This window comes from Cebus imitator, unplaced genomic scaffold, assembly GCF_001604975.1.
Source record: "Cebus imitator isolate Cc_AM_T3 unplaced genomic scaffold, Cebus_imitator-1.0 Scaffold522, whole genome shotgun sequence".
Taxonomy (NCBI): domain Eukaryota; kingdom Metazoa; phylum Chordata; class Mammalia; order Primates; family Cebidae; genus Cebus; species Cebus imitator.
Window position 1 is genome coordinate 652,555 of NW_016107837.1, and position 28,000 is coordinate 680,554.

The following is a 28,000-nucleotide window of genomic DNA, read 5'->3' on the forward strand; positions in this document are numbered from 1 at the left end:
AAGTGGAAGGATGGAGGGGGTAAAACAGTGGCTTGTCTCATTGCTCCTTGGGCAAATTCCTACCCACTCGCCTGAGGTCTCCCCTCTGATCCAAGGCAGCTCAGGAAGCAGCCCACCTTCCTATCTCTGGCAAAGACTGAGAGGGATAATCTCAAGAGGTGTTAACACAGCTGAGGACACGCGTGAGACACATACAGAAAACTAAAAGAAGGCGTCCTGACCACCAACACTGTGAATCCCTTTCCAGTCCAGGGATCGAGGACAACACAGCCAAGTTTGTATCTCCAGTTAGGAAAATGAGGAATTTCCTTCCAGGGATACTGGCTGACTCAAGGGGAAAAGACTTGCAGATACCGGTATTTAAAGATCTAATGATGGGGCCAGGCAAGGTGGCTCACCCCTGTAATCCCAGCACTTTGGAAGACTGAGGAGGGAGGATCACCTGAGGTCAGACACTTAAGACCAGCCTGGCCAACATGGCAAAACCCCATCCCTACTAAAAATACAAAAATTAGCCGGGCATGGTGGCATGTGCCTGTAGTCCCAGCTACTCAGGAGGCCGAGGCAGGAGAATCACTTGAACCTGGGAGGCAGAGGTTGCCGTGAGCCCAGATCATGCCACTGCACTCCAGCCTGGGCGACAGAGCGACACTCTGTCTCAAAAAAAGAAAAGAAAAGAAAAGAAAAGAAAATAGCTGGATAATGGTGGCGCATACCTGTAGTCCCAACTACTTAGGAGGCTGAGGCAGAACGGCTGCTGGAGCCCAGGAGTTTGAGGCTGCAGTGAGCTATGATCGCACCACTGCACCTCAACCTGGGCAACAGAGCAAGACCCCACCAAGACAGAAAGAAAAGAAATAAGTTAAAAACATAACACTGACTAGAAGAGTTTGAGATGGATATCTAAAAAGTACAGAAAAAGAAAAGAAAAAGGTAAGATGTGAATCAATCCAGGAGGACCAACATCCAACTAACGAATTTCAGAAAGAGAGAACACAGAAAATAAAGGTCAAGAACTTCTCAGAGAAAAGTAAGAAAATCTTCCCAGAACTGAAATGATAAATGTTTCCAAATTAAAAGGCCTACTAAGTACCTAGTACCTCACCTCCCCAAAAATGGAAAGCTTCTAGAGAACAGCACATTGATAGGTTAAGGAATAGGGTCACGTTAGAGACTTTAAGACAAAGGGGCAAAGACTTTGCATTTCTGAGGGACAATGATTTCTAGCCCAGAACACTATACCCAGCCAAATGTATGGGAGAAAAAAATGGCATTTTTATGAATGCAAAACCTCATACAATTTACCTCCCACTCATCTTAGGAAGTTACTAGGAGGATAGAAAGATAAACATATGGCATCTAGAAACTGGGCATCCAACAGAAGAGCAAAGGAAATTGCAGGGTGACAGCAAAGAGACGTCCTAGGATACAAGTGTGCAACAGACCTGAAGAGCAACCTGCCCAGGGATAGAGAGCTGGAGAACTCAAGAGGGATGACCCCACTGGGGAAAAACTGACTCAGTACATTACCTATCATGAAAAATTGTACTAAACATGTTTTACAAAGCAGTTGGAAGGTATAAGACAAAAAGGCCAAAGAATAATAAGCAAGCAATACAGAGGTAATGATTAACTCTAGGAAAACAAAAAGTTATACAGAGACATGTAATCAAGGCACAAACCAGCAAAGAGCAAGGCAGCAGCAATGGCCTCTGAAAGGAACCAGGGTCTGAGGAAAGGTGAACCTACAAGTCAGGATCTGGAAGAAGACTGAACATGACACAGTGATGAACGCCAGCACCAGCCTACCCAAGAAGCTGGTGCTGCTGAGGGCCCCCGTCAAGCTGTGGGCGCTGTCTCTTCCTCCTCCAAAATGCCTTCCTAAGGATGCTGGCCCCAGCCAACACTGCAGCCCGCACCTGCATGATTAGACCTTGCAGATGACCGCCCCCAGGCTACCCTATGGGGAAGACGATCCTGGCCCCAGCACTGGGTCACCTAGAACTTCGATAGGGGCCTGGCCTGTAAGCAGGTGACCAGCAGATCCCAGGGTGCTGAGAACTCAGCAATGACCAGGAAAGTACAGTCACCAACTTTGTCCATTCTCCTCTCCATCCCCAGGTCCTCTCTCCGCAGTTTCAACCCAGAGCAAGAAGAAACATTAAAAGTCATGTTTGTCTCTGAGACACAAGGATTAAGCAGGAAGGGAACTACTATCTTTATTTATAATCCTGTTGGTACTACTGAATTTTACTGATAATACCTTCCTTTTTAAGAAATGGCATCTCATTTTGTCACCCATGCTGGAGTGTGGTGGCACAATCACAGCTCAGTGTAGCCTCAAACTCAAATTCCTGGGCTCAAGCGATCCTCCTGCCTCCTGAGTAGCTGGGACTACAGGCACGTGCCATCATGCCCAGCTAATTTTTTTTCATTTTTTTAGAGAGAGAGTCTCACTATATTGACCAAGCTGATCTCAAACTCCTGGCCTCAAACAATCCTCCTACCTCAGCCCCCTGAGCAGCTGCAATTATAGACACAAGCCATCGTACCAGGCTCTTGATAATAATTTTGATAAATCATAAATGAGCAGAGAGGTAGCAGAATAGATTTTTTTTTAATGCCAAAGGTTCAGGAAGGAAGTAATTAATGGACTCTATGTTCAACAAAGCGTTAGCATCGTCATGCTCAGATGGTGATCTACATCATGAAGATGATAACAAAGACTACAAAAATATCATCTGTCATCTGACCCTGACAGTCAGAGATATCACAAAGGGAACAGCCTTCAACAGGCCCCAGTGTACAGACGGGCGGAGTGGCGCTGTTGGGGCTCTCACAGCTTCTGACCGCAAAGGAGCACCTCCTCCCACTCCAAAGAGATGGTAATAAAAATAACAGCAGCAGCTACCCTTTACTGAGCATGATGAATTAATCATTACGCTAAATTCTTTAGATTCATGATCTCCCTTTGTCATTCCAAAGCCCCATGACTAGTTTGAATATCTCCTTAGTATTAACAAGAAAACATCAAAGCTCAGAGAAAAAACATGAGAGGTTAATAGTTTATTCCAAGACATTCAGCTAATAAGAGCAGTAGCCGCTCCCATGTGAGCCCTTCCTGTTGGCTACTATGCTACACTCTAACACGTATTCATTTACTTACTCTTAGAATTGCCCTACATGGGTCCCATTAAGGCTTTGTTTTTTTTGTTTTTTGTTTTTTTTGTTTTTTGTTTTTTTTGAGATGGAGTTTTGCTCTTTTTGCCCAGACTGCAGTGCAATGGTGTGATCTCAGCTCACTACAACCTCTGCCTTCTGGGTTCAAGCAATTCTCCTACCTCAGCCTCCCACATAGCTGGGATTACAGGCATGCGCCTCCATGCCCAACTAATTTTGTATTTTTAGTAAAGTCAGGGTTTCTCCATGTTGGTCAGGCTGGTCTCAAACTCCCAACCTTAGGTGATCCGCCCGCCTCGACCTTCCAACGTGCCAGGATTACAGGCGTGAGCCACCGCACCCAGCCAGGCTTATTTTTCAGAGTACAAAGGAAACAGCTTTGAGCTGTTGGGTAGTTTGCCTAGAGGAAACGAACTAGTAAAGAGGACAGAATTCTAATCCAAGTCCATCTGATTCCAAAAGGAATACTCTACCCACTGTGTAATACCTCCTCCCAGGAGGGCCACTTGGGCTCAAACCCACGACCAACCCACCAAAAAGGAAGAGGCTAAGAATCCTGTAAACTGCAGACCATGTGACAGGGTCACTATTTCTGGACATTACAAACAAAACACTGAAGTGGGCTTGCAGGTGGTTTGTCGGAATGCCCAACAGGAAGCCAAGTGGCCCTGACAGCTGCGGGGCGCTCAGACCCACAGGGCCGCACCAGTGACCCTTCTCCTACCTGCAGTCCTGACACTCATGTTTCCTCAGCTAGGTGAGAGTCACTCTAGTACACCGAAAACCAACCTGCTCTGGAAAAGTGCCTTTTGAATTTGCATCTATAAACCATCTCCCTATTCAACTCTTCACCCACAATAAGAAATCAGAAGTGAAAATAAGTCCTTAGGGTGCCTCAGAAATCACACAAATGGTGGTAGTCTAAATTACAACACACAACCTACCCCAACAAGCACTCCCAAGAGACTGCCTGTTCAGAAGCCCTGACCCTCCAGACTCGCTCACAGCGCCACTCGCATGTTTGTGATCCGAGGCAACAATCATACCTTAATTTCATTGTCATTTGCAAAATTGCCGAAAGAAGCCATAATTTTGGGAACAGCTGCAGCCAAGGTCTCCTGGACTGATTCCTCGGGTCTCTTGCTTGTTCGAGTCAGGCACGGCAGAAGGTTCACCAGATAAGGCCTGTGGATGCAGAAGAACGCAAGTCATTCTTCCAGGTCTCCTTCAGGAGAAACAGAAGCAATTCATTCCCTGTTAGGGAAAGGCCAGTTTTATACACAAAACAGTCCCTAATGGAGATGAGCAAAACTCAGCTAAAAGAACAGGAGGAAGAAATGTGGGTGAAGCTCAAGTGTCAGGAGGCATCCTTCATTTCTCTTATGATCACAGAGGATCCAAAAGGCTGGGTTTAAAAATTATTTGCAGTAAATCAAAGTACTTATTAAACTACTCATTTTTAACTGGAAAATAATAGATAACGGTAAAAAATACCATTTTAAAAAACAAAACTTTTTAAATGTGAATAAAGCTTTCCTGAAAAAGGAGAATTATAAAATGGGACTGTTGGTTAAGAGGAAAAGCAGAACGTGTAGGACACAGAGCAGTGAGTCAGAGACTGCAGGAATTCACCCAACACACACAGCGACAGGGCAGGCCAGGTGCCAGGCACCAGGAGTAGCACAGCCCCACCCTCTAGTGGCACAGCTTGGCAACAAGCAGGGCCTCAGAAGGCAGCGCCCACACAGGGGACAGGGCAAGACAGGGAGGCTGGGGGAACCTCCCTAAGGAAGTGACTGTTTGCTGAGAACTGAGGGGAAGGGGGGAACCCAACCATCAGAAGGAAGGAAAACCTGACTCGTCTGAAGAACTAATCAGACCAATGAATCAATGCAGAGTGTCTGAGGAGACAGAGCCAGTGACGGGTCTGGAATCTATCTAGATGGTGCTGGGAAATGGGTACAAAAGTTTAAATAAGGGAATGACAAGAACAAATTATATTCTTTAAGGTCACTTTGGCTGCTATGCGGAGAACCTGGGATATGTTGCTTCAGAAATACAACACATTTTTTGAAATGATAGTAAAAGAAAAAAGATTATAAAAAAAGAAATTTCCTTAGTGATTATGCCTCTGCAGCTATGCAAGTTTTTTTGGTTTTTTGTTTTTCTGAAACAGGTCTCACTCTGTCGCCCAGGCTGGACTGCAGTGACGCGACCTTGGCTCAACATGACCTCCAACTCCCAGGCTCTCAAGTGATCCTCCCACATCAGCCTCTCAAGTAGCCGTGACTACAGGCACGCACCACCGTGACTGGCTAATTTTGTATTTTTTATAGAGGCAGGGTTTCACCATGTTGCCCACTTTGGCTTAAGCAATCCACCGGCCGCAGCCTCCCAAAGTGCTGGGGTTACAGGTATGAGTCACTACACCCGACCCCTATAAGATTCGTATTGAAACTCAGTTCATATTAATAGGGAGGGTTTAGACCACTCTCCCAGTGACTCAGGATGGAGTTGAGGGTCTGTGGGACATCAGCATGTATTGCAGGTTAAGGAGACGGAAAGAGCTGATGAAAAGTGGTTTTGCTTTTGTTTCTCAATCCATTAAGATACAACCATTTTGACTAGACAAAACTAGTGACAGTACAACAATCATATTTTTAACTCATGTAATAGACAAATGGATATTTTGCTATAAGTCCCATAGTCAGCAATAATGAAGTTGATACCTCAACCTTCAACAGTTTGGCAAGTATCTCTCAAGCAAGTACTACATGCAGACACTGTCACTGGTGTTGGGCTGCAACAGAGAACAGGACACTAAGACCCCTGCTGTCCTGGGGCACACATCCCATAAGTCTCTTGGGGGAGGGTGGGAGAGAAAATGAACAAGCACACAGATAGACTGCACGTGACAATTTTTGACACGGATTAGTGCTATGAGGGAAACATGCACAAGGCAAAGTCGACTGCAATTTGGAGGAGGCAGAGTAGACTTCTGAAATGACATCTGAGCTGAGACATAAAGGAGTAGCAGCTGGCCCCTGACAAACATCATCATCCAGAGTGTACAGCTTACCTGCATTTCTGAGGCCGAACCAAGTGAGCCAGCTCAGCAAACCTCCACAGGGCAGCACGCAAACTCCGAGGGGCACCATTCTGAGGGGTGCAATGAGTGATGCATTAGGAGACACGCACTAGTCACCAAGAGAGTTGCATAGAAACAAAGCATTTCCTTTCACTGTTACTTTTTATGTTTAGAGAAAAGGCCATTTAAATGCATAAAACATCTGATAACTAAGGTCTAGTGGGCTTCAATTATAAAGATATCAAGTAAGTTACCATTTTTAATTCCCATCTCATCTAATAAAGAGTAACCTTTTGAAGAAAAGTAAAGCATTATTAGTCTACCAAACAGCAATTCCTTCTAACACTGTTAATTATTGAATAAAGATGAAATTCCACATATGCTGCTCAATAGAGTGAAGCTTGTTCAGTGCTGGAAATAAAGCCCAAGACCTGGTATTCGATAGCACAGCAGAGGGATTATACTCGATAATATATAGTCAATAATAATTTTTGTTTTTTTAGACAGAATCTCACTTGGTTGCCCAGGCTGGAGGGCAGTGGCACAATCTCAGCTCACGGTAGATTCAACCTCCCAGGCTCCATTAATCCTCCCACCTCAATCTCCTGAGTAGCTGGGACTACAGTGGTGCACCACCACACCCAGCTAATTTCTGTACAGACGGTGTTTCGCCATGTTGTCCATGCTGGTCTCAAACTCCTGGACTCAAGCAATCCACCCACCTCAGCTTCCCAAAGTGCTGGGACTACAGGTATGAGCTACCACACCCGAACTGATTTTATTTCATTTTTATTTTTATTTTTTGAGATGGAGTCTCACTCTGCTACCCAGACTGGAGTGCAGTGGTATGATCTTGGCTCAATGCAACCTCTGCCCAACTAGGTTCAAGTGATTCTCCCACCTCAGCCTCTCGAGTAGCTGGGATTATAGGTGCCCGCCATCATGCCTGGCTAATTTTTGTGTTTTTAGTAGAGATGAGGTTTCTCCATGTTGGCCAGGCTGGTCTCGAACTCCTGACCTCAGCTGATCTGCCTGCCTCAGCCTCCCAAAGTGCTGGGATTAAAGGTGTGAGCCACTGTACCCTGACTCTTTTAGTTATTTTTAAATGTATAACAAACCCGGGACAGTGCCTCATGCCTGTAATCTCAACACATTGGGAGGTCAAGGCAGGCGGATCACCTGAGATCAGGAGTTCAAAACCAGCCCAAAGTTCGCCTGAACCTGGGAGGCGGAAGTTGCAGTGAGCCAAGATTGCACCACTGCATTCCAGCCTGCTTGACAGAGCGAGGCTCTGTCTCAAAATTAAAATAAAATAATTAAAAGAGTATAATTGGATTGTTAGTAACACAAAGGACAGATGCTTCAGGGGATGGATACCCAACTTTCCATAATGTGATTATTATGTATTATCTACCTGTATCAAAAAACCTCATGTATCCCGTAAATATATACACTTACATGTACCTACAAAATGTACCTAAAAAAATTAAAAATTTAGGCCGGGCATGGTGGCTCATGCCTGGGAGACTGAGGCAAGCAGATCATGAGGTCAGGAGATCAAGACCATCCTGACCATGGTGAAACCCCATCTCTACTAAAATACAAAAAATTAGCCAGGCATAGCGGTATGTGCCTGTAGTCCCAGCTGCTCAGGAGGCTGAGGCAGGGGAATCACTTGAATCCGGGAGATAGAGGTTGCAGTGAGCCAGGATCATGCCACTGAACTTCAGCCTGGCAAAAGAGCAAGACTCCATCTCAAAAATAAATAAATAAATAAAAATTTAAAACATTTTTTAAAAAGAAAAGAGGAGCCCACCTTTTTAATCTCCTTGTAGAGCTCGAGCTGTAACCTTGGAAGATTAGAATCCATCAAAGCCTACAACAAAACACATGAGATTTATTTTTGGAAGGCACATTCCATCAGCAGTTCTAAGTAAGCTAAAAGGGAACTAAGATTTCAATTTTGGGGCAAAGTAAAACATAATAGCAACTAAATTAAGAATATATTCATTAAGAAAGAAAGAAGCAAATATATGCAGGAAGTTACTGAATAAACTACAAAATACAGGTCATTCAATTGAATAGAAAAATGGAACAACAATTTAATTTTCATTATCATCAAATACTACATAATATCAAAATTTAAATGGTAGGTGGTTCATATATAATAAATCCTAAAGCCCCTGGAGTAAATCTTTAACCTTCACTAGGTGAACATTCTGTTGGATGACACAGGCTCAGACAGTGCCCTGGACATCTGCAGGGTCCCGGGCGCTGAGAGTGTACTAATGAAACCACAGGACCCTTGCCCCAGCCCAGAACGCTTCTTGAGGCTGAGTCCTGCATCCTTTCTGCAGGTGTAGCCATGGACCCCTTCCCCCAACCCAGAGTTTACTGCAGCTGGGAGCCCCACGTTCCTCACAGCACCTCTTAACCCCCCTTGCTCACTGGTGAGGCTAAACCAGAAATTACGGCCACATTATCAACTTTAAGCCAATAACGATGCTAACGGCACAAAGTCCACATTAGAGACTGGCTTCTCAAGCTGGGGGACGGGACAGGGAAGACTTTGGTGCCCCATTCTCACCCATGGGAGCCTTCTCTTCCAAATGCTTGAAAATCAAAAGCAGATCACATTCTGGGAAATTCTGAGGGGCAATAATGTCTCAGAAATTTTTAAATCCTGATTCTGCTGTTGCAGTTTGTACTGAAAGTCCTTAAATGAGCAAACCAAACTGGACAAACATTTATTTAAACATTACTCCTTAAATAAAACTAGAAGCCTTATCAAAGCTTGATTTAGCTTTACAAGTGTTTTGTAAACAAATACCAAGCTTATTTTATAACAAGAGAAAACTAAAACTCAGCCCCTCCTAAGAGCAGGGAATGGGCTCTCACAATCTACGCCAGTTGCTAGGTGATGGTGGTGTACCGCCAGCCTCTTCCCTCTTGCCCCTGCTTCCGCAGACATACAGGTGGCTGCCTCCCCTCACAGCCCTGCCACCACCCTGGCTTGAGGCCCTACACTCCTGCCGGGCCTACTCACTCCTACCTGTACTCCCTCCCACCTCTGTCCTCCTCCACCCACGTCCTCACCAGATCACTCTTCCCAAATAATACATTCCCCTGACCGCACAGGCAGTCTTCAAAAGCCCCTCATTCTCTACCAAACAAGGTACAACCCCTTGACTTGAGCCTCATGGTGTCCCACTCTCTGGCAGCATAAGATGGGTTCCCCCTCCTCTCAGCCTCCACAGAGTCCTGGCATCCCTCGTCCCAAGATGCAGTTATGGTTAACAAGGTCTCCAATCTACGCTTTTACCTATTGGCTCCTGCCTCCAGGGAGCCTTCCCTGCCTCCCGAGACAGAAATCACTTCAGCCTTCTGATGGTCACAGCAATTTGCCAACACCTCACAGAACAGAGACTTTATGCCACATGTCAAGCTCTTGCTGGACACACATGCTTCACCACCTGAGACTAACCTACTTGAGGGAGGCATGCTGCCAGGCTATGTCAGATTCCAGTGCATTTCTCTAGGTAAACCACAAGCAAAATGTGCCCATTTTCTTGGGCTAAGTAGAACCTGGTTCTCAACATACACATACGGCCATATTCATGAGAAGACAAAGTCAGGACCTGAAGGCTAAGTGACCATGCCTGTGCTCCCTACACCTGGTCTGGGGCCACACGTGCTCTCCCAAACCTGCCGCTCCTCTGCCACAGTGAGAGCAAACCTAGCCAGATCCTGATGCCACTGCCAGCCTGCTGGGCCTGACAACTACAGCATCTGAGGATGTAGGAACCTGCGAGCAGCCAACCCTGCTGCACCAAACTTAAGCAGAAGAGAGAAATGGCTGGGAACAAAGAAGAGGAAATGGGAGAGAAGCAAGGAGACAGCCAGGAAGAGCACCTGAGTCCTAAACCCACAACCCAGGGCCATAGCCTACAGCCCTCAGACACACACCAAGCCCATGGAATTCCTGGGAAAAACTGAAGAAGGAGGTTTAAAAAATAACAATACTTACACATTAAATGACCAATATTAGAACACTTTTTGGTCATATTATTCTCTTGCCCTCTTAATGTCCCATTCGCCATGAACCAAGGCAACCTAGGATAATCCTCTTTTCAGATTTTCAGACTCTGAGGATCAAATATCAAGAATTGAAACAGCAACAGCCAGGCTCAGTGGCTCACACCTGTGATACCAGCACTTTGGGACGCCAAAGAGGGAGGATCACTTGAGCCCAGGCGCTCAAGACCAGCCTGGGCAACATGGTCAGATCCTGTATCTACAAATAACTTTAAAAATTAGCTGGGCATAGTGGTGCACACCTGTAGTACCAGCTACTCAAGGAGCCAAAGCAGGAAGATAGCTTGAGCCCAGTTGGTCAAGGCTGCAGTAAGCCATGATCACCCACTGCACTCCAGCCTGGGTGACTGAGCGAGATCCTGTTTCATCCAAAAAAGGCCAGCCTGGTCCTGCCAGTGGGAATAACAGACACAAGCAAGGATAGTTAGGCCTGTGGAGAGCCAAGCTTAAGCAGAAGCAGGCCCTCTGCAAATACCCTACGGGATGCCATCCACATACAAGTGGCACCAATGACCAGCAGGTACAAAGAACAAGATGACACTGATACAGGTCACCACAGGAGTGAGATGCGTGCAAAGCAGGAAGTGTCAGCAGAGAGAGGAGACAGGGACCACTCTAGGGACAACAGAGGGAGCTAGAATCCCATGTCTCCAGAGAAGCCAGTGTCCTGACCACAGAAAGCGTGATTAGCTAACAAAGGGCTAGCCAGGAAGGAAAGATTTCCTGGGCAAAAGGATACCATGGAGTCCGTGTGATGGAAAAAGAGAAGCAGAGCCACGCCCATCAATCTTGCTGGGTAAGTGTGTAAGGATGTCGTTATGCAAAAGTATTAATAATTATTCTACCACTTTGAGGGTCCAGTAGCGGCAATGAGTGCATTTAACCCTCAAACACACACAGACGCACACTCGCACACACGCCACAAAAACTCTGATCCCATCTTATAGTGAAGGAAACTGAGACTTGTAGAAATGTGCGCATAGCTCCGGCTTCTGTGGCACCTCTAGTGACATTTTCCCAGGAGTATCCAGGGGCCACCATCAGTTCCCTTCACTGACCTAGGCACTGTGCAGGCACAAGGGTCAACACAGCTCCTTCTGACCAGGCAGGTGTGGCAAGCAACGCAGGCAGATACCAGAGCACCTCCAAACCACACACCAGAAAGGAAAAAAGTTCACACATCCTCAGGGACCCAAAACAGAAGTATGCTCCACAATGGCTTCTTCTCTTAGCCTACAATGATGACAGCTCGGAGGGGAACACCGTCTACACAGTTCTTACTTTGATAACTTTGTTGAGGCATTCGTCAGCCACCATCCTGACATCAGACTCTGCGTCATCACTGCACAGCAGAAAAAGTTCCATAGCGATGCCCAGAAGTTTCTGAAATTCTGGAGAATTTCTAAGCAAAAAAGAAGAGAAACTGTCAAGAGGAGCCTAAGGTGACATGACGATGAAATGTAATGAAGTATCCGGTGTCCTGCATGGAATTCTGGAACAGAAAAAGGACATTACATAGAAACTAAGAAAATCTGAACAAAGTCTGGACTTTAGTTAGTAGCATATCAATAGTGATTCATTAAACATGAAAATGTCTTACATGAATGTAAGATGATGACAAGTGGATAACTGGGTGTAGGATATATGAACACTACCCTATCTTTGTAATTTTTTTCTATAAATCTAAAACTATTCCAAAATAAAATTTAAAAAGAGAGATTGTACTAGTAAAGCAATTCTCATTTTTCTTTTTAAATTTTTGTTTAAAAACTTCAGATAGTTCAATCCCAGACAACCCACCACTTTCTGCCAGAAGTTTACTTTTACTCTTACCCTACAATATCCTTGGAACCTTGCAATCAGTAGAGCAGTATATCTCTCTTGCCCCTTTTTAATCTTGCTTTCAACACATACAAAAGTATAACCATATTTCACCCTAAGATGCCAGATGATCGTGATCAGATTGTGTTTTTGTTGTGCTGGATCGAATATGAAAGAGTCACAAAAACTGGAGTTTGTGTACTATTTGTAAACTATTTTTAAATGTTTAACTGAAAGACACTGTTTAGGCCATCATGATCCAACTGCCTAAACAAAGCCGAGAGAGCTGAACTGATGAGCCATGTACATGAAACTGACTTCACAGCATTTGGAAGCATCCAAACCAGTAACACAAGGACGTTCTTGAAGTAATCCCAAGAATAGTAAATCCCAGTAATACAGGGGATGTGCTATTTTTGAAGCATGAAAATCAGATTGCTCTTTCATGATCTCAATCTAACATACTCTGAAACCGAATCTCTCTTCCTCTTTATCTCTAGGTAAAAATGCCAAACAATGGTTGAAAGGTAGCCATGAGCCTAAGAAGTACCAAGGGACCACATCGGTAATGATCAACAAACTTATAAAAGCATAAAACAAAACATCCCACTTAGCAGTATTTCAGAGTTTATCCATGCGGAATACAGCCATGAATAACGAACTGAGGAAAGGTCTTTGAAATACCAGATCATTCAAACGCTGTGCTCAAAAGCACTGCTGTCAACAGAAACAGAATGTGAGCTATAATTTTATATTTCCTAGCTGACACATCAAAATTAAAAAGAAAATAGGCAAGATTTTCATAATGTTTCATTTAACCCAATACACCCAAACTATTATTTCAACATGTGATTATGAAGAAATGATTAAGATATATAACTACATTTTTTAAAGCACTTCTCAATTCAGACACTAAATTTTCATCAGAAAAACTTTACCTATGTTTAGACTTAGTAAAGTTTTTTAAAATTCAGTCAAAAAATTCATATACCATTTCCAACCACACTTTAATAAATATTGATTTTTACATGTAAATGTGATAAAACAGATATAGGGCTAATCAGCTTACCTATTTCTTCTTGAGAGAGCTCTAATAGTTTGTGTCTTTCAAGGAACTTACCCATTTCATCTATAAGTAGTCAAATTTATTGGCATAAAGTTGTTCATAATATTCCCACATAGTCCTTTTTTTATTTTTATTTTTATTTGAGACAGAGTCTTGCTCTGTCCCCAAGATGAAGTGCAATGGCGCGATCTCGGTCACCGCAACCTCCGCCTCCTGGGTTCAAGCGATTCTCCTGCCTCAACCTCCCGAGTAGCTGGGACTACAGGAATGTGTCGCCACGCCCAGCTAAATTTTTTTTTTTTTAATTTTTAGTAGAGGTAGGGTTTCACCATGTTGGTCAGGATGGGCTCCACCTCCTGACCTCATGATCCACCCACCTCAGCCTCCCAAAGTACTGGGATTACAGGTATGAGTTACTGCACCTGGCTTAATTTTTATATTTTTAGTAAAGACAGGGTTTCACCATGTTGGCCAGGCTGGTCTCAAACCCCTGACCTCAGGTGATCTGTCTGCCTTGGCCTCCCAAAGTGCTGGGATTACAGGTATGAGTCACTGCACCTGGCCTTATATGGTCCTTTTAATATCTATATAATCTGTACTACTGTCATCTCCCTCATTCCTGATATTGATAATTTGTGACTTCACTTTTTTTCTATCAGCCTTACCAATTTATTGATGTTCTCGATCAACCAGCTTTTGGTTTTACTGATTTTCTATGTATTTTTGTTTTCTATTTTACTGACTTCTGCTCTTATCTTTATGATGTCCATTCTTCTAGTAACTTTTTGTTTTTGAGATAAGGTCTCATTCTGTTGCCCAGGGTGTAGCACAGTGGCACAATCACTGTTCACTGCAGCCTCAACCTCCCAGCCTCAAGCAATCCTCCCGCCTTAAAGGCTCCTGCTTAGCTGGCATAGCTGGCTAATTTTTTGGATTTTTTTTGTAGATATGGGGCTCCCTATGCTTCCCAGGCTGGTCTCGAACTGCCTGTCTCAAACAATCTGCCTGCCTTGGTCTCCCAAAGTGCCAGAATTATAGGCATGAGCCACCACACTTGGCCCTTCTGGTAACTCTGGATTCCATCTGCTTGACATTTTCAAGTTTCCAAAGGTGGAAGCTGAGGTCATTGATTTGAAATCTTTCTTTCCTAAAACAGGCATTTAATGCTAGAAATTTCCCTTTAATATGCTATAACAGCACCCCACAAGTTTAGAAATGTCTTGTTTTTATATTAGTCAATTCGAAAGACTTTCAAATTTCCCTTTTGACTTCACTCTGACTCATGGGCCACGTGGAAATGAGTTTTTCCACATACCTGAGGCTTTTCCAGATTATCTTCCTATAATATATTCCAACTTAATGATATTGGAGTCAGAAAACATACTCTGAATAATTTGAATGCTTCTAATTTAGAGACTTGTTTTATGGCCCAGTATCTGATCTATCTTGGCAGACATTCTGGAGTGTCCTGTAAATGCCAATCAGGTCGCATAAGGGGACAGTGTTGTTCAAGTTTTCTAGATCCAGATATTACAGCTACATGTTCTACAAATCATTAAGAGAGGTTACTGAAATCTCTCTCTCTGTGGATCTGTCTGTGTCTACTTACAGTTCTGTCAGGCTTAGCTTCATATATTTCGGCTCTGTAGCCAGGTGCATAAACATTTCAGCTTATTATGCCGGGCTGATGAACAAATGAATCTCCTTCATCATTATGAAACGACCATCTCATCCTGGGCAATAGCCTTTGCTTTGAAATCCACTGTCTGCTATTAATAGAACCAGTCTAGCTTTCATCTCATTCTTGTGAGCATGGTGAACTTCCTTCCGTTCTGTTACTTGTAAGCTGTTTTTGCCTTTATATTTAGAATGGGTTTCTTGCAGGCAACAGCATATACTGAGTCTTACTTTTCCATTCGATCTGAAAAATCTGTGCCTTTTACATTTACTGTCCTTTTTGACATAACTAGGTTTAAATCTACCATCAAGCTCGCTCTTTCCTATTTGTCCCATATGCTCTTTATTTGCCTTTTCCCCTATTTCTGGCTTCTCTGGGATTCACTATTTTTATAATTCTATTTAATCTTCTTTTCTGGTTCATTAGCTATAACTCCTTGCTGTGCTTTTGGTTGTCGCTTAATTGCTTACAATGTGTATCTTCGCCACAATCTACCTTAATGATAATATACCATTTCACATGCGGCATGAAATTCGTTTTCTGCCGCTGCTATCACAAATTAACACAAACTATGTGGCCTAAAACAAACAAAAAATTTATTCTTTCATAGTTTTGGAGGCCACAGTCCAAAATTAGTATCACTGAGCTGAAATTAAGGTATTGGCAGCACCACGTTCCCTCTGGTACAGGCTCTAAAGGAGAATTGTCCCATGCCTCTTCCAGCTTTGGTGGCTGCTGCATTCCTTGGCTTGTAGCATCATCACTCCAATTTTCAAGGCCAGCACCTTCAAATCTTTCTGTTCCATCTTCACATGGCCTTCTGTGTGTGTGTAAAATCTCCCTCTGCCTCCTTTTTATAAGCATACATGTGATTGCATGTAATGCCCATCCAGATCATCCAAGATAGCCCCCCCATCTCAAGATCCTGAATTTAATCATGCCATAAAACAATTTTTCTTATAAAGTAATATTTACAGGTTCTAGGGATTAGGACCTGATTATTATTATTATTGGTTTTTTTTTTTTGGCGGAGGGAGTGGAGTCTCGCTTCTCACCCAGGCTGGAGTGCAGTGGCTTGATCTCTGCTCACTGCAACCACCGCCTCCTGGGTTCATGCAATTCTCCTATCTCAGCCTCCTAAGTAGCTGGGACTACAGGTGTGACCACCATTACACCCAGCTAACTTTTAGTACAGACGGTGTTTCACCTTGTTGGTCAGGCTGCTCTTGAACTCCTGCCCTCCGATGATCCACCCGCCTCGGCCTCCCAAAGTACTGGGATTACAGCCATGAGCCACCGCACCCAGCCAGGACTTGATATATTTTAGGGAAAGAGGGGAGCACTATTCTGCCTAGCACAAATATATTTCAATTTCTGCTCTTCCAGCCTTTATGCTACTGTCATACAATTCACTTCTACATGTTATAAACCCTGAAATGTATTATTTTTGTTGCAAACAAATTAATCTCTTTTTAATATTAGGTGGGATCAGAGTAACAAAACTTAGTCTGGGGCTAGGTGGGCAAATCTTTCTAAGTACCCTACCTGCACTATGAGAGCTGAGGCTTTCCCCTCCAACCGGTGTGATTACAAATTCTTCCTGGCCCTGTATGAGTTTCGGCAATGGTTCCTTCTAATCCTTTTAGGTGATTCTACCTCCAGCCCTGGATCATTTCCTCACAGGCCTGTGCTCATCAATACTCAGCTACACCCTTAAGAGAGCACTATGCAGTTTTCCAGAACTCCCTCTGCAGCTCTCTTCTCTGCTATTCTTCTGTAGGGGCTCTAACCACTGTAGCCTCTCTAGACTCCCAGCTATGCCTCTTCAACCCAGCAAACCGCTAGCTCAGCCTCAGCTTCCTCTCAGTTATTCCTCTTGCCATGGCCAGATGGCCAGGAAGTAACGTAAGGAAATTATAGGGCTATCCACATTCATTTTCCTGGGATAACTATTCTTTGCCTGATGCCCAACTCTGTTATGTATATTTCATCCATTTTCAACTATTTCAAGGCAAAAAGATAAATGCTGTCCTTGTTATTCTATCTTAGCCAGAAACAAAAACCTTTCATGATTTTTTAATAGAATTTTTTAACACATTGTTAATATATTTTCCAGTCACAAATGTCAATATCTATTGGTCAGAAGTGGTGGCTCATGCCTGTAATCTCAGTGCTTTGAGAGGCCAAGGTGGGAGGATCACTTGGGCACAGGAATTCTAGACCTGCCTCAGCAGCATAGCGAAAGCCCGTCTATAAAACATTTAAAAATTAGCCAGGTGCAGTAGCACTGCCGAAAGTCCCCCAGCTACTCAAAACCTGAGGCAGAAGATCACTTGAGCCCAGGAGTTTGGGTTGCAGTGGGCTGTGATTATGCAACTGCACCCAGCCTGGATGACAGAGAAAGACCCTGCCTCTAAAAAAAAAAAAAAATTAATAAAGCGTAAACAAAATATGGCCGGTGCAGTGGCTCACGCCTATAATCCCAGCACTTTGGGAGGCCGAGGCGGGTGGATCACAAGGTCAACAGATCGAGACCATCCTGGTCAACAAGGTGAAACCCTGTCTCTACTAAAAATACAAAAAAAATTAGCTGGGCATGGTGGCGCACGCCTGTAGTCCCAGCTGCTCAGGAGGCTGAGGCAGGAGAATTGCTTGAACCCAGGAGGCGGAGGTTGCAGTGAGCCGAGATCGTGCCATTGCACTCCAGTCTGGGTAACAAGAGCGAAACTCCAGCTCAAAAAAAAAAAAAAAGCAAACAAAATATAAGTATCTATGAATGTTAACTAACATTCCCTTGTATAAATGTATCTGGCCGGGCACAGTGGCTCACACCTATAATCCCAGCACTTTGGGAGGCTAAGGTGAGCGGATCTCAAAGTCAGGAGTTCAAGACCAGTCTGGCCAACATAGTGAAACCCCATCTTTGCCAAAATACAAAAAATTAGCCAGGTGTGGTGGTGCGTGCCTGTGATCCCGGCTACTCGGGAGGCTGAGGCAGGAGAATCACTTGAGCCCAGGAGGCAGGAAGTTGCAGTGAGCCAAGATTGTGTCATTGCACTCCAGCCCAGGCAACAGTGCAAGACACCATCTCAATAAATAAATACATAAATAAAAACAATAAATGTATCTTAATTTTTCAATTCCCTTTTTGGTGATATGTCATTAAGTTTATTTTTAATTTTCTAATGGGATGAACAGCACTGCACCAATATCATTGCATCCTTTCCTAGGTTAAGTGCCCCAGAGGTAAAACCGCTGGTTAGACAGACAAAAATCTAAAGCTTTATATTTTGCCAGATTGTCTTCTTAGAAGGTTGTATCAACTCTGGCAAAAATCTGAGTATTCTAAATGTTTGCCAATTTGACAGGTTAAAAAGGTTCTTATTTTTGTTTTAGTCTCATTCTACTGATTCCTAGTGTCCTGATCAGCTTGAGTTGCTGTAACAAAACATCACATATAGACTGGGTGGTTTAAACAACAGGCATTTACTCATCGCCGTTCTGGAGGCCGGGAGTCTGAGAACAAGGTGCCAACAGGCTGACAGTCTTTATCGTAATGATTTATAATTGCTCTTTACACAAGCTAGCACCAAGTTCAATTTATTTTCAATTTCATGTAAGGTGGATTTTGACATACTGAACTATATTCCCATCAAAACAGTTTTTTCCTTTATAATGTTAGCCTTCTTCAATCTAAGATTAAACTTTTTGGAAGAAATTATTTCATTTTTTCACATTTGGGTAATTAATCTGAACTTTATGTTTGTTTGCAATATGAGACACAGACATATTGTTCTCCCAAACAGATAAATGTATTATTTCTCTTCTACTACAAACATGTAACACCCATCATAAATTCACACAGATACAGACATACACTCTTCTAACTTTCTGTTCTATACCTGCTTTAATGTCCAATCACTATTTTAATGTCACATACATCAGGTCTCACCATATTAGTGATGATTTCTTTTTTCTTTTTATTTTTGAGACAGAATTTTGCTCTTGTCACCCAGGTTAGAGTGCAGTGGCACAATCTCGGCTCACCGCAACCTCTACCTCCTGGGTTCAAGCAATTCTCCTGCCTCAGCCTCCTGAGTAGCTGGGACTACAGGCATGTGCCACCACATCCAGCTAATTTTTGTATTTTTAGTAGAGACGGGGTTTCACCACATTGGGCGGGCTGGTCTCGAACTTCTGACCTCAGGTGATCACCTGCCTCAGCCTCCCAAAGTGCTGGGATTACAGGCATGGGCCACCACACTGGGCCTAGTGATGATTTCCAGATATTCTTTGCAATTATGTATTTATTCTTGCAGTCAACAAGTTCAAAAATAACTCTAGTAGAATTTTGATCAAGATTATTTTAAATTTCTGCGTTAATTTAGAGAAAACTCAACTTAGTGATATAAAATCTTCCTGTCTAGAGAGTGGTCACCTGTGTCTTTCAGAAACATTAATAGAAGTCTTTATAAAGTTTCTGCATATTTCTTATCAGTTCCCTAGAATTCGATACTTTGGTGCTACTGTGAACTAGACCTTTAAACATTATATTTTCTAGCTGATTTATGCTAATACATGAGAAATCTATGGATTTTTATATTATCTATTTTTACCTAGCAACTTTATCAAAGTATATGTTAGTAAGAGGTTGCTCAATTGAGCATTCCTGGGTGTTCCCAAGAGGATACTTGTGAAAAATGCCTAGGCCCTACCGAAACAGAATGCAGAAGTGTGTTTGGGAAAAAGGACAGTGAGGTACCTTCGTTACTATATTTTAAACAAAATTTCCAGATGATTTTGATGCTCATCCATACTTAGGAACCAGTAACTTACACCACTTTAGAGTACTTAAAGCAGACTACATTTTCACAATATACACGAAGTTTTAGATGACCTCCTACACTGAAAACCTCAGAAGCTGCCATTTATACAACCTCGATGGAGACAAATATAAAACAGTTCCAAAGATTTAATTATATTCTAGGAGAGACAACGGGAAACAGTGATCATCAATAAGTTTCCATAAAACATTTATATAAAATATCAACTTCAGCCATATACTCTGAAATCCCTGCAAAGTATAGAGCACATCCTGTGAAACCAAGGACAACCACTCTGACTCCAAAAAAAATCCTTTTAACATGCTCTTCAGTAGAACAAGAAACATAATGAACTCTCAGCATTACTCCATAAAAACAAGAGACAGACTGATGTGAAAACCATTAGCAGCTATTATTTTGATTTAATACGGCAAATAGAACCACAAATCAATCTTAAGATATCTCAACATACTTTATTAATATGCGAATATGAGCCAACATTCCATGAATTCCATTTGAAAATTCTCAAAAAACAAAATGCCTAGAATAAAGCCTTATCCACTCATATTGGAAGAGATCTTGTTTCCTGGGTCAATAACCTTTCAGAGAGAAATTATATTTCCTGAGACCTGGATGGTGAAGATCAGATGAACAACAACCAAATGTTTGCCAAGTATTTAAAGTCATTTCACAAAAAAAGTAAAGATAACGTACAGCTTTGGATGAGCATCGCAACAGGATATGCTTCCCACTCAGGACGCTAATGAACACATCTAGCAGTTACTTCTTCACAGTGTTTCACATGCATCATCTGATCCACAAGAACTGTGTAACTAGGGATTACATTTCAAAAACGAGCCAGTGAAGGCTCAAACACGTTAAAACTTATCTAAAGTCACCTGGCTTACACAGGCAGCAGAGACAGAATTCAAACCTTTTCTTTCCCCTACTTTTATCATAGTGTTGTGTTCTACAATAGCATGCTAACTTAGAATTTTTATATTTTTATTTTCAGGACATATGCTCATTTGTTATTTCATTTTCTTCCCACAACATTTCTACAAATTAGACAGAAACAGAACAGAATCATACACAGTATTTCACACACAATAGAAATGAGTTAACCTAAAATGAAATGGTTTTATGAAACCACTTTGAAAGTATAAAATGCAAATGTACAGTGGCATTAAAAATAAGCAGATCACCAAAAAGAAGACAAATCCTGTAGGATTCCACTTATATGAGGTCTCTAGAGCAGTTACACTCATAGAGACAGAAATAGAAAGGGGCTACAGGAAAGGACAGATAATGGGGAGTTTAATGAAGACAGATGTTCAGTTTTGTGACATGAAAAACTTATGAAGTGGATGGCAGTGATGGCTATACAACATTATGAATATATATACTGAACTGTATACCTAAAAACAGTTAAGATGGTAAATATTACATGTATTTTACCACACTAAAAAGAAAACAGTGAAAAGCAATGGCCAAGAGGAAAATTTTTTTAAAAACAAATAAATCACCAAACATTTTTGTCAGTACTAAAATCAAGATTATTTGTCTAAAAATCTTTTTCTAAGCAATTATAAAGAGCTTTTTCTAGCTTCCAGCAGGAGAATAATATGAATTATTTATTCCAAGGGAAAGTAAAGCAAGGCAAGTTATTTCACACATGTCCATCTGGGTAACAGAATTCAGATATCATAGGTACATATGTCTCCTACTCAGCCACTGGAAACAGGCCTAAATATATTTACCATCTACAGCTACTAGGAATAACAGTCAGAAAGAGAGTCAAAAGCAAAGCAGTTACAAAAGAAGGTGCTGCTAGATCACCCCATTGAGAAAGATCATGCAAGGAAAGCTGACCTACAATCAATGCCCCACGACCCCATTAATCCCAAAGCAGAGAGGAGCAGGCTCCAGCCACTGCCAGGAGCACAGGTACCCCAACAGGGAAGAACAAACAGCAGCAAACTGCTGAAGGAAAGCAAATGACAGAGACAAACTGTATGGTCTTGTGCTGTCCCTACTATTGCAACAAATGCAAAAATATCAAACCACAGAAGATTTTAAAATAACCATAGTTGCTAGGGGTGCTAATTAAACATAAACATGTTGTTCAATTACCCATAATGGTTACAATTTTTGCATAAAAGATTATAAAAAGGGAACATTATTCATCTTAGTGTCTGGATATCCTTGCATACAGCCAGAAATATGGGAAACAGGTCCTTCTTTATTTTAAATGGATTTCTGAATCCATTTAAAATAACGGGGACACAAAGAATATTCTAGCTCATTAGACTGAAAATATACACAGTTCTTATTTTCTCTAGACAGTTCAAAGTGCAATCACCTGACAGACTGGGCCACTATGTTTTCACATATTGTCAGACAATGATTCACACGGTCTTTCTTGGTGGCTGAAAGTTCTTTCTTTCTAAAAATAAAAAAAAGAAGGAAATTAGTATGTGTTGAATTATCCATTGGCGCTTACTTCTACACATCATTCATTCATTCAATGAGTGCTTCCTGACTACTATGAATAAACCATAACACTCCACGCTGGGGGCCAAATGGGGATCAGGACAGGGAAGCACAGGATGTGAGCTCACCAACAGCTTTCAAGCTACACTGCTCACGGAAAAAACAGATGATGTTACCAAAGCAGCTCATTTTCCCCATTTTATTTTATTTTACTTTTTTTTTGGAGTTAGGATCTTGCTCTGCTGCTCAGGCTGGAATACAGTAGTATAATCATGGTTCACTTTAGCCTTAAACTCTTAGGCTGAAAGGATTCTCCCATCTCAGACTCCTGAGTGGCAGGGACCACAGGCATGCACCACCGGGTCTGGCTAATTTTTTTTTTAATTTTTTGTAGGGTCGGGGGTCTCACTATGTTACCCAATTGCTCAAACTCCTGGCCTCAAGCAATCTTCCCGTCTTGGCCTCCCAAATGGCTGGGATTATAGGCATGAGTCATCATGACTAGCCTCACTTTCCCCATTACAGAAAGAAGACATTCAAGTGCCAACCATGACATGCCCAAGATCACACAGATATGAAGTCATACAGCCAGCATTTAAACTCAGGTCTTCTGGCTTTAAATCTACTCTGTATTTCACCAATTCTCAATTAATTTCACGTTTGTATCATGTTAGCATCACTAAAACCGAACTGCATCTTACAACCAATGGCATGTTATAGTTTGATTAGAAACTTTTTTTCTTTCTCAGCAGTATAGATGATGGCATAGATTACAACAGATGGGCAATTCAATTCAAAGAAACACAATACCTACTCTATATACCAGCTGCCTTCAGTTCTTAAAATCACATCGTTAACTGACTGTACTCAACATACCACACAGACCTCAGTAAAATATAAACAATGGCTAACCACTTCCATGTCCCCAAATAGCTGGGAATAAGCCTCCTATTAAGAATTCTCAGGCCAGGCACGGTGGCTCACGCCTGTAATCCCAACACTTTGAGAGGCCAAGGCAGGCAGATCACCTGAGATCAGGAGTTTGAGACCAGCCTGACCAACATGGAGAAATCCCATCTCTACAAAAATTAGCCAGGCATGGTGGTGCATGCCTGTAATTCCAGCTTACTCGGGAGGCTGAGGCATAAGAGTCGCTTGAACCCGGGAAGCGGAGGTTGCAGTGAGCCGAGATAGCACCATTGCACTCCAGCCTGGGCAACGAGAGCAAAACTCCATCTCAAAAAAAAAAAAAAAAAAGACTTCTCAGCTAAGCAAAAGGAGATAAACAGCCTGGCAAAGATAATCAGGCTAAAGGTGACTCCTTCCCACCCAAACTATCTATGGCTTCAGATGTCTTCACAGTTGGCACTATCAAAATATAGTAGAGAGGGATAATCCAAAACATAGGACCAACCAAAAACAATTAAACTAAAAGACTACTAAGTTTGTGAGAAATTTATATTACCAAAGAAATAAAAAAATCTAACTTAAAAATACTACCTTTCTATCTCATTTTGTCCAATAAGCAAACTTGAAAGTTTAGGAAAACTAAAACTAATTCCTTCTCCCATGGAATTTAATTAGATGATGAACTGATAATTCAAACTGACTTGTTATACATGAAAAGTAAGTATGGTAATTAAAGTGAAAAAGAAACCGCCTTGCTCTAAGCAAGAAGTGGAAAAACAGGGTAAGAACACTCTTGGCTTTTCAACCACTTTTGGTAAATGTAGTCACTTTAACTTCACCTTCAAAATTAAAACAAACAGCCTGGTGTGGTGGTTCACACCTGTAATCCCAAACACTTTGGGAGGCCAAGGCGGCAGATGACCTGCAGTCAGGAGTTCGAGACCTGCCTGGCCAACAGGGTGAAATCCTGTCTCTACTAAAAATACCAAAAATTAGCTGCACATGGTGGTGGGCATCTGCAAGACTCTGCCTCAAAAAAAAAATTAAAACAAATCTCAGTCAGCCTCTTCTAATTGTGTAATCAAGCAATCTGCACAGGCACACAAATGTGAGGAGGAGCATGTAAACTCATGGACACTGTGGTATTCTATAATCACATCTTAGAAATTATCAACGAAGTCATTCTAAAAATGGTGAATTTTATGGTATGTGAATTATAATCTCATTTTTTTTTAAAGAATCTGCAAATCCTGTCAGATCTTCCTTCAAGAGATCCAGAATCTGACCACTTGCCACCACCACTGCTACCAGTCACAAGCCACCAGCATGTAGCCTCCCAGCTATAGACCAGGCAGACTTTTTTTTAATTGAAGTTTTTGTTAAGATAATTATTGATTCACATGCAGCTGTAAGAAATAACAGAGATGCAGTGTACCCTTTACCCAGTTTTTCCCAATGGTAACATTTTGCAAAACTATTTAACGTAGTAAGAACACTATCAGAACCAGAATATTGACAGTGATGCAATCCACTGATCTTACTTAGATTTTCGAGGAGCTTTATTTTTGCTCATTTATATATTTAGTTATATACAATTTCTATATGCCACAGTCAAGACAAAGCATCTCTTTCCTTGGTCAAGCACAGTGGCTCAACGCCTGTAATCCCATCACTTTCGGAGGCCGAGGCAGGCGGATCACGGGAGGTCAGGAGTTTGAGACCAGCCTGGTAACATGGTGAAACCCTGTCTCTACGAGAAACACAAAAATCAGCCAAGCACGGTGGTATGCACCTGTAGTCCCAGCTACTCGAGACACTGAGACACAAGAATCACTTGAATCCGTTAACCCAAGAAGCAGAGGTTGCAGTGAGCCAAGATCACACCACTGCACTTCAGCCTGGGTGACAGAGCAAGAACTCTGTCTCCAAAAAAAAAAAAAAAAAAGACAAAGCATTTCCACTACAAGTATCCCCATGTTGTCCTTTTATAACCACACTCACCTCTATTCTCTTCTCTTTCCTCTGCCACCCCTACTCTACTACCCATCTCCACCCCCAGGCAACCACTAAGTTATTCTCCATCGCTAAAACTGTGTCATTTCAAAATGTTATATACATAGGATCACAATATGTAACCTTCTGGGATTGGCTTTTTTCATTAGCATAACTTCATCTAAACTATTGCCTGCTATCAGTAGATCATTCCTTTTTATTGCTGAGTAGTTTAATCATATACCTGCTGAAGGACATCTGAGCTGATTCCAGTTTTTAGATGTTGACGGTAAAGCTGCTATGCACACTTGAGTACAGGTTTTTATGTGAACATTAAGTTTCATTTCTCTAGGATTAATGCCTAGGACTGTAGCTACTGCTGGTTGCATGTTCAGTTTTATAAGAAACCACCAAATTGTTTTCCAGAGTGGCCATACTATATGATATTCCCAACAGCAATGATTAAGTGACCTAGTTTTTCTAAATCCTCACCAGCATGTGGTGCTGTCAAAGTGATCTTTTCTGTTTTACAGATTTTTTTTTTTTTTTTAGAGACAGGGTCTCACTCTCTTCCCCAAGCTGTAGTGCAGTGGCACAATCACAGCTCACTGCAGCCTCAAACTCCTGGATAATACTCCAGCCTCCTCAGCCTCCTGAGTAGGTGGGACTACAGGCATATACCACTCTGCCCAGCTAATTTTTAAGTTTTTTATAGAGACCTTGTAGGTGTTGCTATGTTGGCTACGCTGGTCCCCCAGCCTCAAGCAATCCTCCCACCTCGGCCTCTCAAAGTACTAGTATTACAGGCATGAGCCATTGCACCCAGCTAAAGTGATCTCTTGAAAACATACATTAAACTACCTGTTTGACCACACAAGTTTATCTTGGTGCACAAGACCCTCGTCTCTAACCTCTCATCTCTCCCAGCCTCATCCCCTATTTCTGCCCTTCATCTTGCTTCAACCACTGGCCTCCTGTCCCAGTTCTCAAACATGGAAAGCATTCCTGCCTTCCATTAACTCTGCCTGGACCTCTCTACTCCCGCTTTCCACATGGCTTGTCCCCTTCTTTCCACTCAACTGTCACCTTCTAACCACAGCTCTCCTTTGTACCGTAAATAAAACTGCACATTGCCTCTACCTTCATTCAGTTGTTTTTTCCCACAGTGGGCGCTCGAGTGAAAGGGTCCTTCCAGTTCATCTAAGTGAGTCCCACTGCCAATGGCTGGGAGCTCTCTGCAGGCCCACCTCAGCTCACTCGTCACAGTTACACAAATGCTCAATGGCCCTACAGCAGATAAGCAAGGTCACCTTAGCTACACCTGGACACGTATGAGCAACACAGGTCCTCCTCCCAAATGCTTACATTGTTATTAGCAACAACAAAGGTAAGGTCTAAGCACCTACAGTGGCGCTTCCCAAACTCCAATGGGCATGTAAGTCACTCACTGAGCCTGTTAAAACGCAGACTCTGATTTGTTAGGTCACGCAGAGTCTGCGTCTTATGAGCTCCCAAATGATACTGAACTGCTGTCCCTGAGACCTGTGATAGCAAGGACGTATGGCATGTCATGTCTCTAACATATACTCTAGCACCCAAATTGATCCGATTTCATACAATATTAAACAGTGCTTTATAAGGTATTTTACTTTTCCTCCTTGTTGTCTGAATAAGACTAAACGTTTTGAGTGCGGCTCCATTCAAATGTAGTTTACCAAGTGGCTGACTCACTTAACAGGAAATGGAGGTGATGGGGATGGGGACCTCTTAAGGTAGAGAGAATATGTCACCAGCACATTCTGCAGCCAGAATAATGTGAGACCTTTACATCTCCACAAGTCCTCTTTTAAAAAGAAATTCTACAGTCTTACATAGCAATTCATTATAGGTACCGCTATGGAACAACATCTATGACACATTGTTAAGTGAAAAAATACACGTAATGTGATCTCAGTCACGCAAACAAAAAATAACATTTAAATGCTTGTACATGCATATAAAAATCTGAAAACAAAAGAAATACTTTTGTTCTCAGGAAGTTAGACAGAGATGACAGACTGGAAGAAGGGCTTTGTTTTTCATCTTCTGTATTGCTTGAAGATGTTTTTATAATGTCTATGTATAACTTTTATAATTTTTAAAACTACTTAATAAAAGAAAACAGCCAAAAGAGAAATGCTTTCCAAAGGTGGTCCTATCATATTTTAATCTAGAGGTGGGCAAACTATAACTTGCATGTTCCTGGCCAGTTTACAAGATAAGAAATGTTTTTTCATTTTTAAATGGGTGACCAAAAAAAAAAAAAAATCAAAGAATAGTAATATTTCATGAAAGGTGAAAATTACATGAAACTCAAATTTCACTGTCATTAATAAAATTCTGTTGGAACACAGACACACTCATGCATATTGCCTATGGCTACTGTCATGCTACAATGGCAGAGCTGAGTAGCTGTGACAGAGATATTGTGCCCACACAGCCTGAAATACTTACAATCTGACCATTTACACAAAGTTTGCGTATGTTCATAGATCAAAGACAATATTGTTGAGATGGTACTACTCCCCAAGTTGATCTACAGATTCAACAGAATCCCTCTGAGAATCCTACATGGCTTCTTTGTAGAAATTGAGAAGCTGATCCTACAATTTATATGGAAATGCAAGGGACCCAGCATGGCCAAATCAATCTTGCAAAAGAATAAAGTTGGGCCGGGCGCGGTGGCTCAAACCTGTAATCCCAGCACTGTGGGAGGCCGAGGCGGGTAGATCACGAGGTCAAGAGATCGAGACCATCCTGGTCAACATGGTGAAACCCCGTCTCTACTAAAAATACAAAAAATTAGCTGGGCATGG

General features: G+C 42.2%; 1 protein-coding gene across 1 annotated transcript in view; it reads right to left on the reverse strand.

Moving 5' to 3' along the window:
• Positions 1-22,373, reverse strand: part of HTT (huntingtin) — a 143,266-nt gene extending 120,893 nt beyond the window's left edge. The window contains exons 1-5 of the mRNA XM_017514327.2: positions 22,114-22,373; positions 11,645-11,765; positions 8,085-8,144; positions 6,260-6,339; positions 4,227-4,365 (exon numbers count right to left, since the gene is read on the reverse strand). Of these exons, the coding sequence (XP_017369816.1) occupies positions 4,227-4,365; positions 6,260-6,339; positions 8,085-8,144; positions 11,645-11,765; positions 22,114-22,244 (531 nt within the window). The 5' untranslated portion in view covers positions 22,245-22,373. The remainder of the gene's footprint in view (positions 1-4,226; positions 4,366-6,259; positions 6,340-8,084; positions 8,145-11,644; positions 11,766-22,113) is intronic.
• Positions 22,374-28,000: the final 5,627 nt, after the last annotated feature.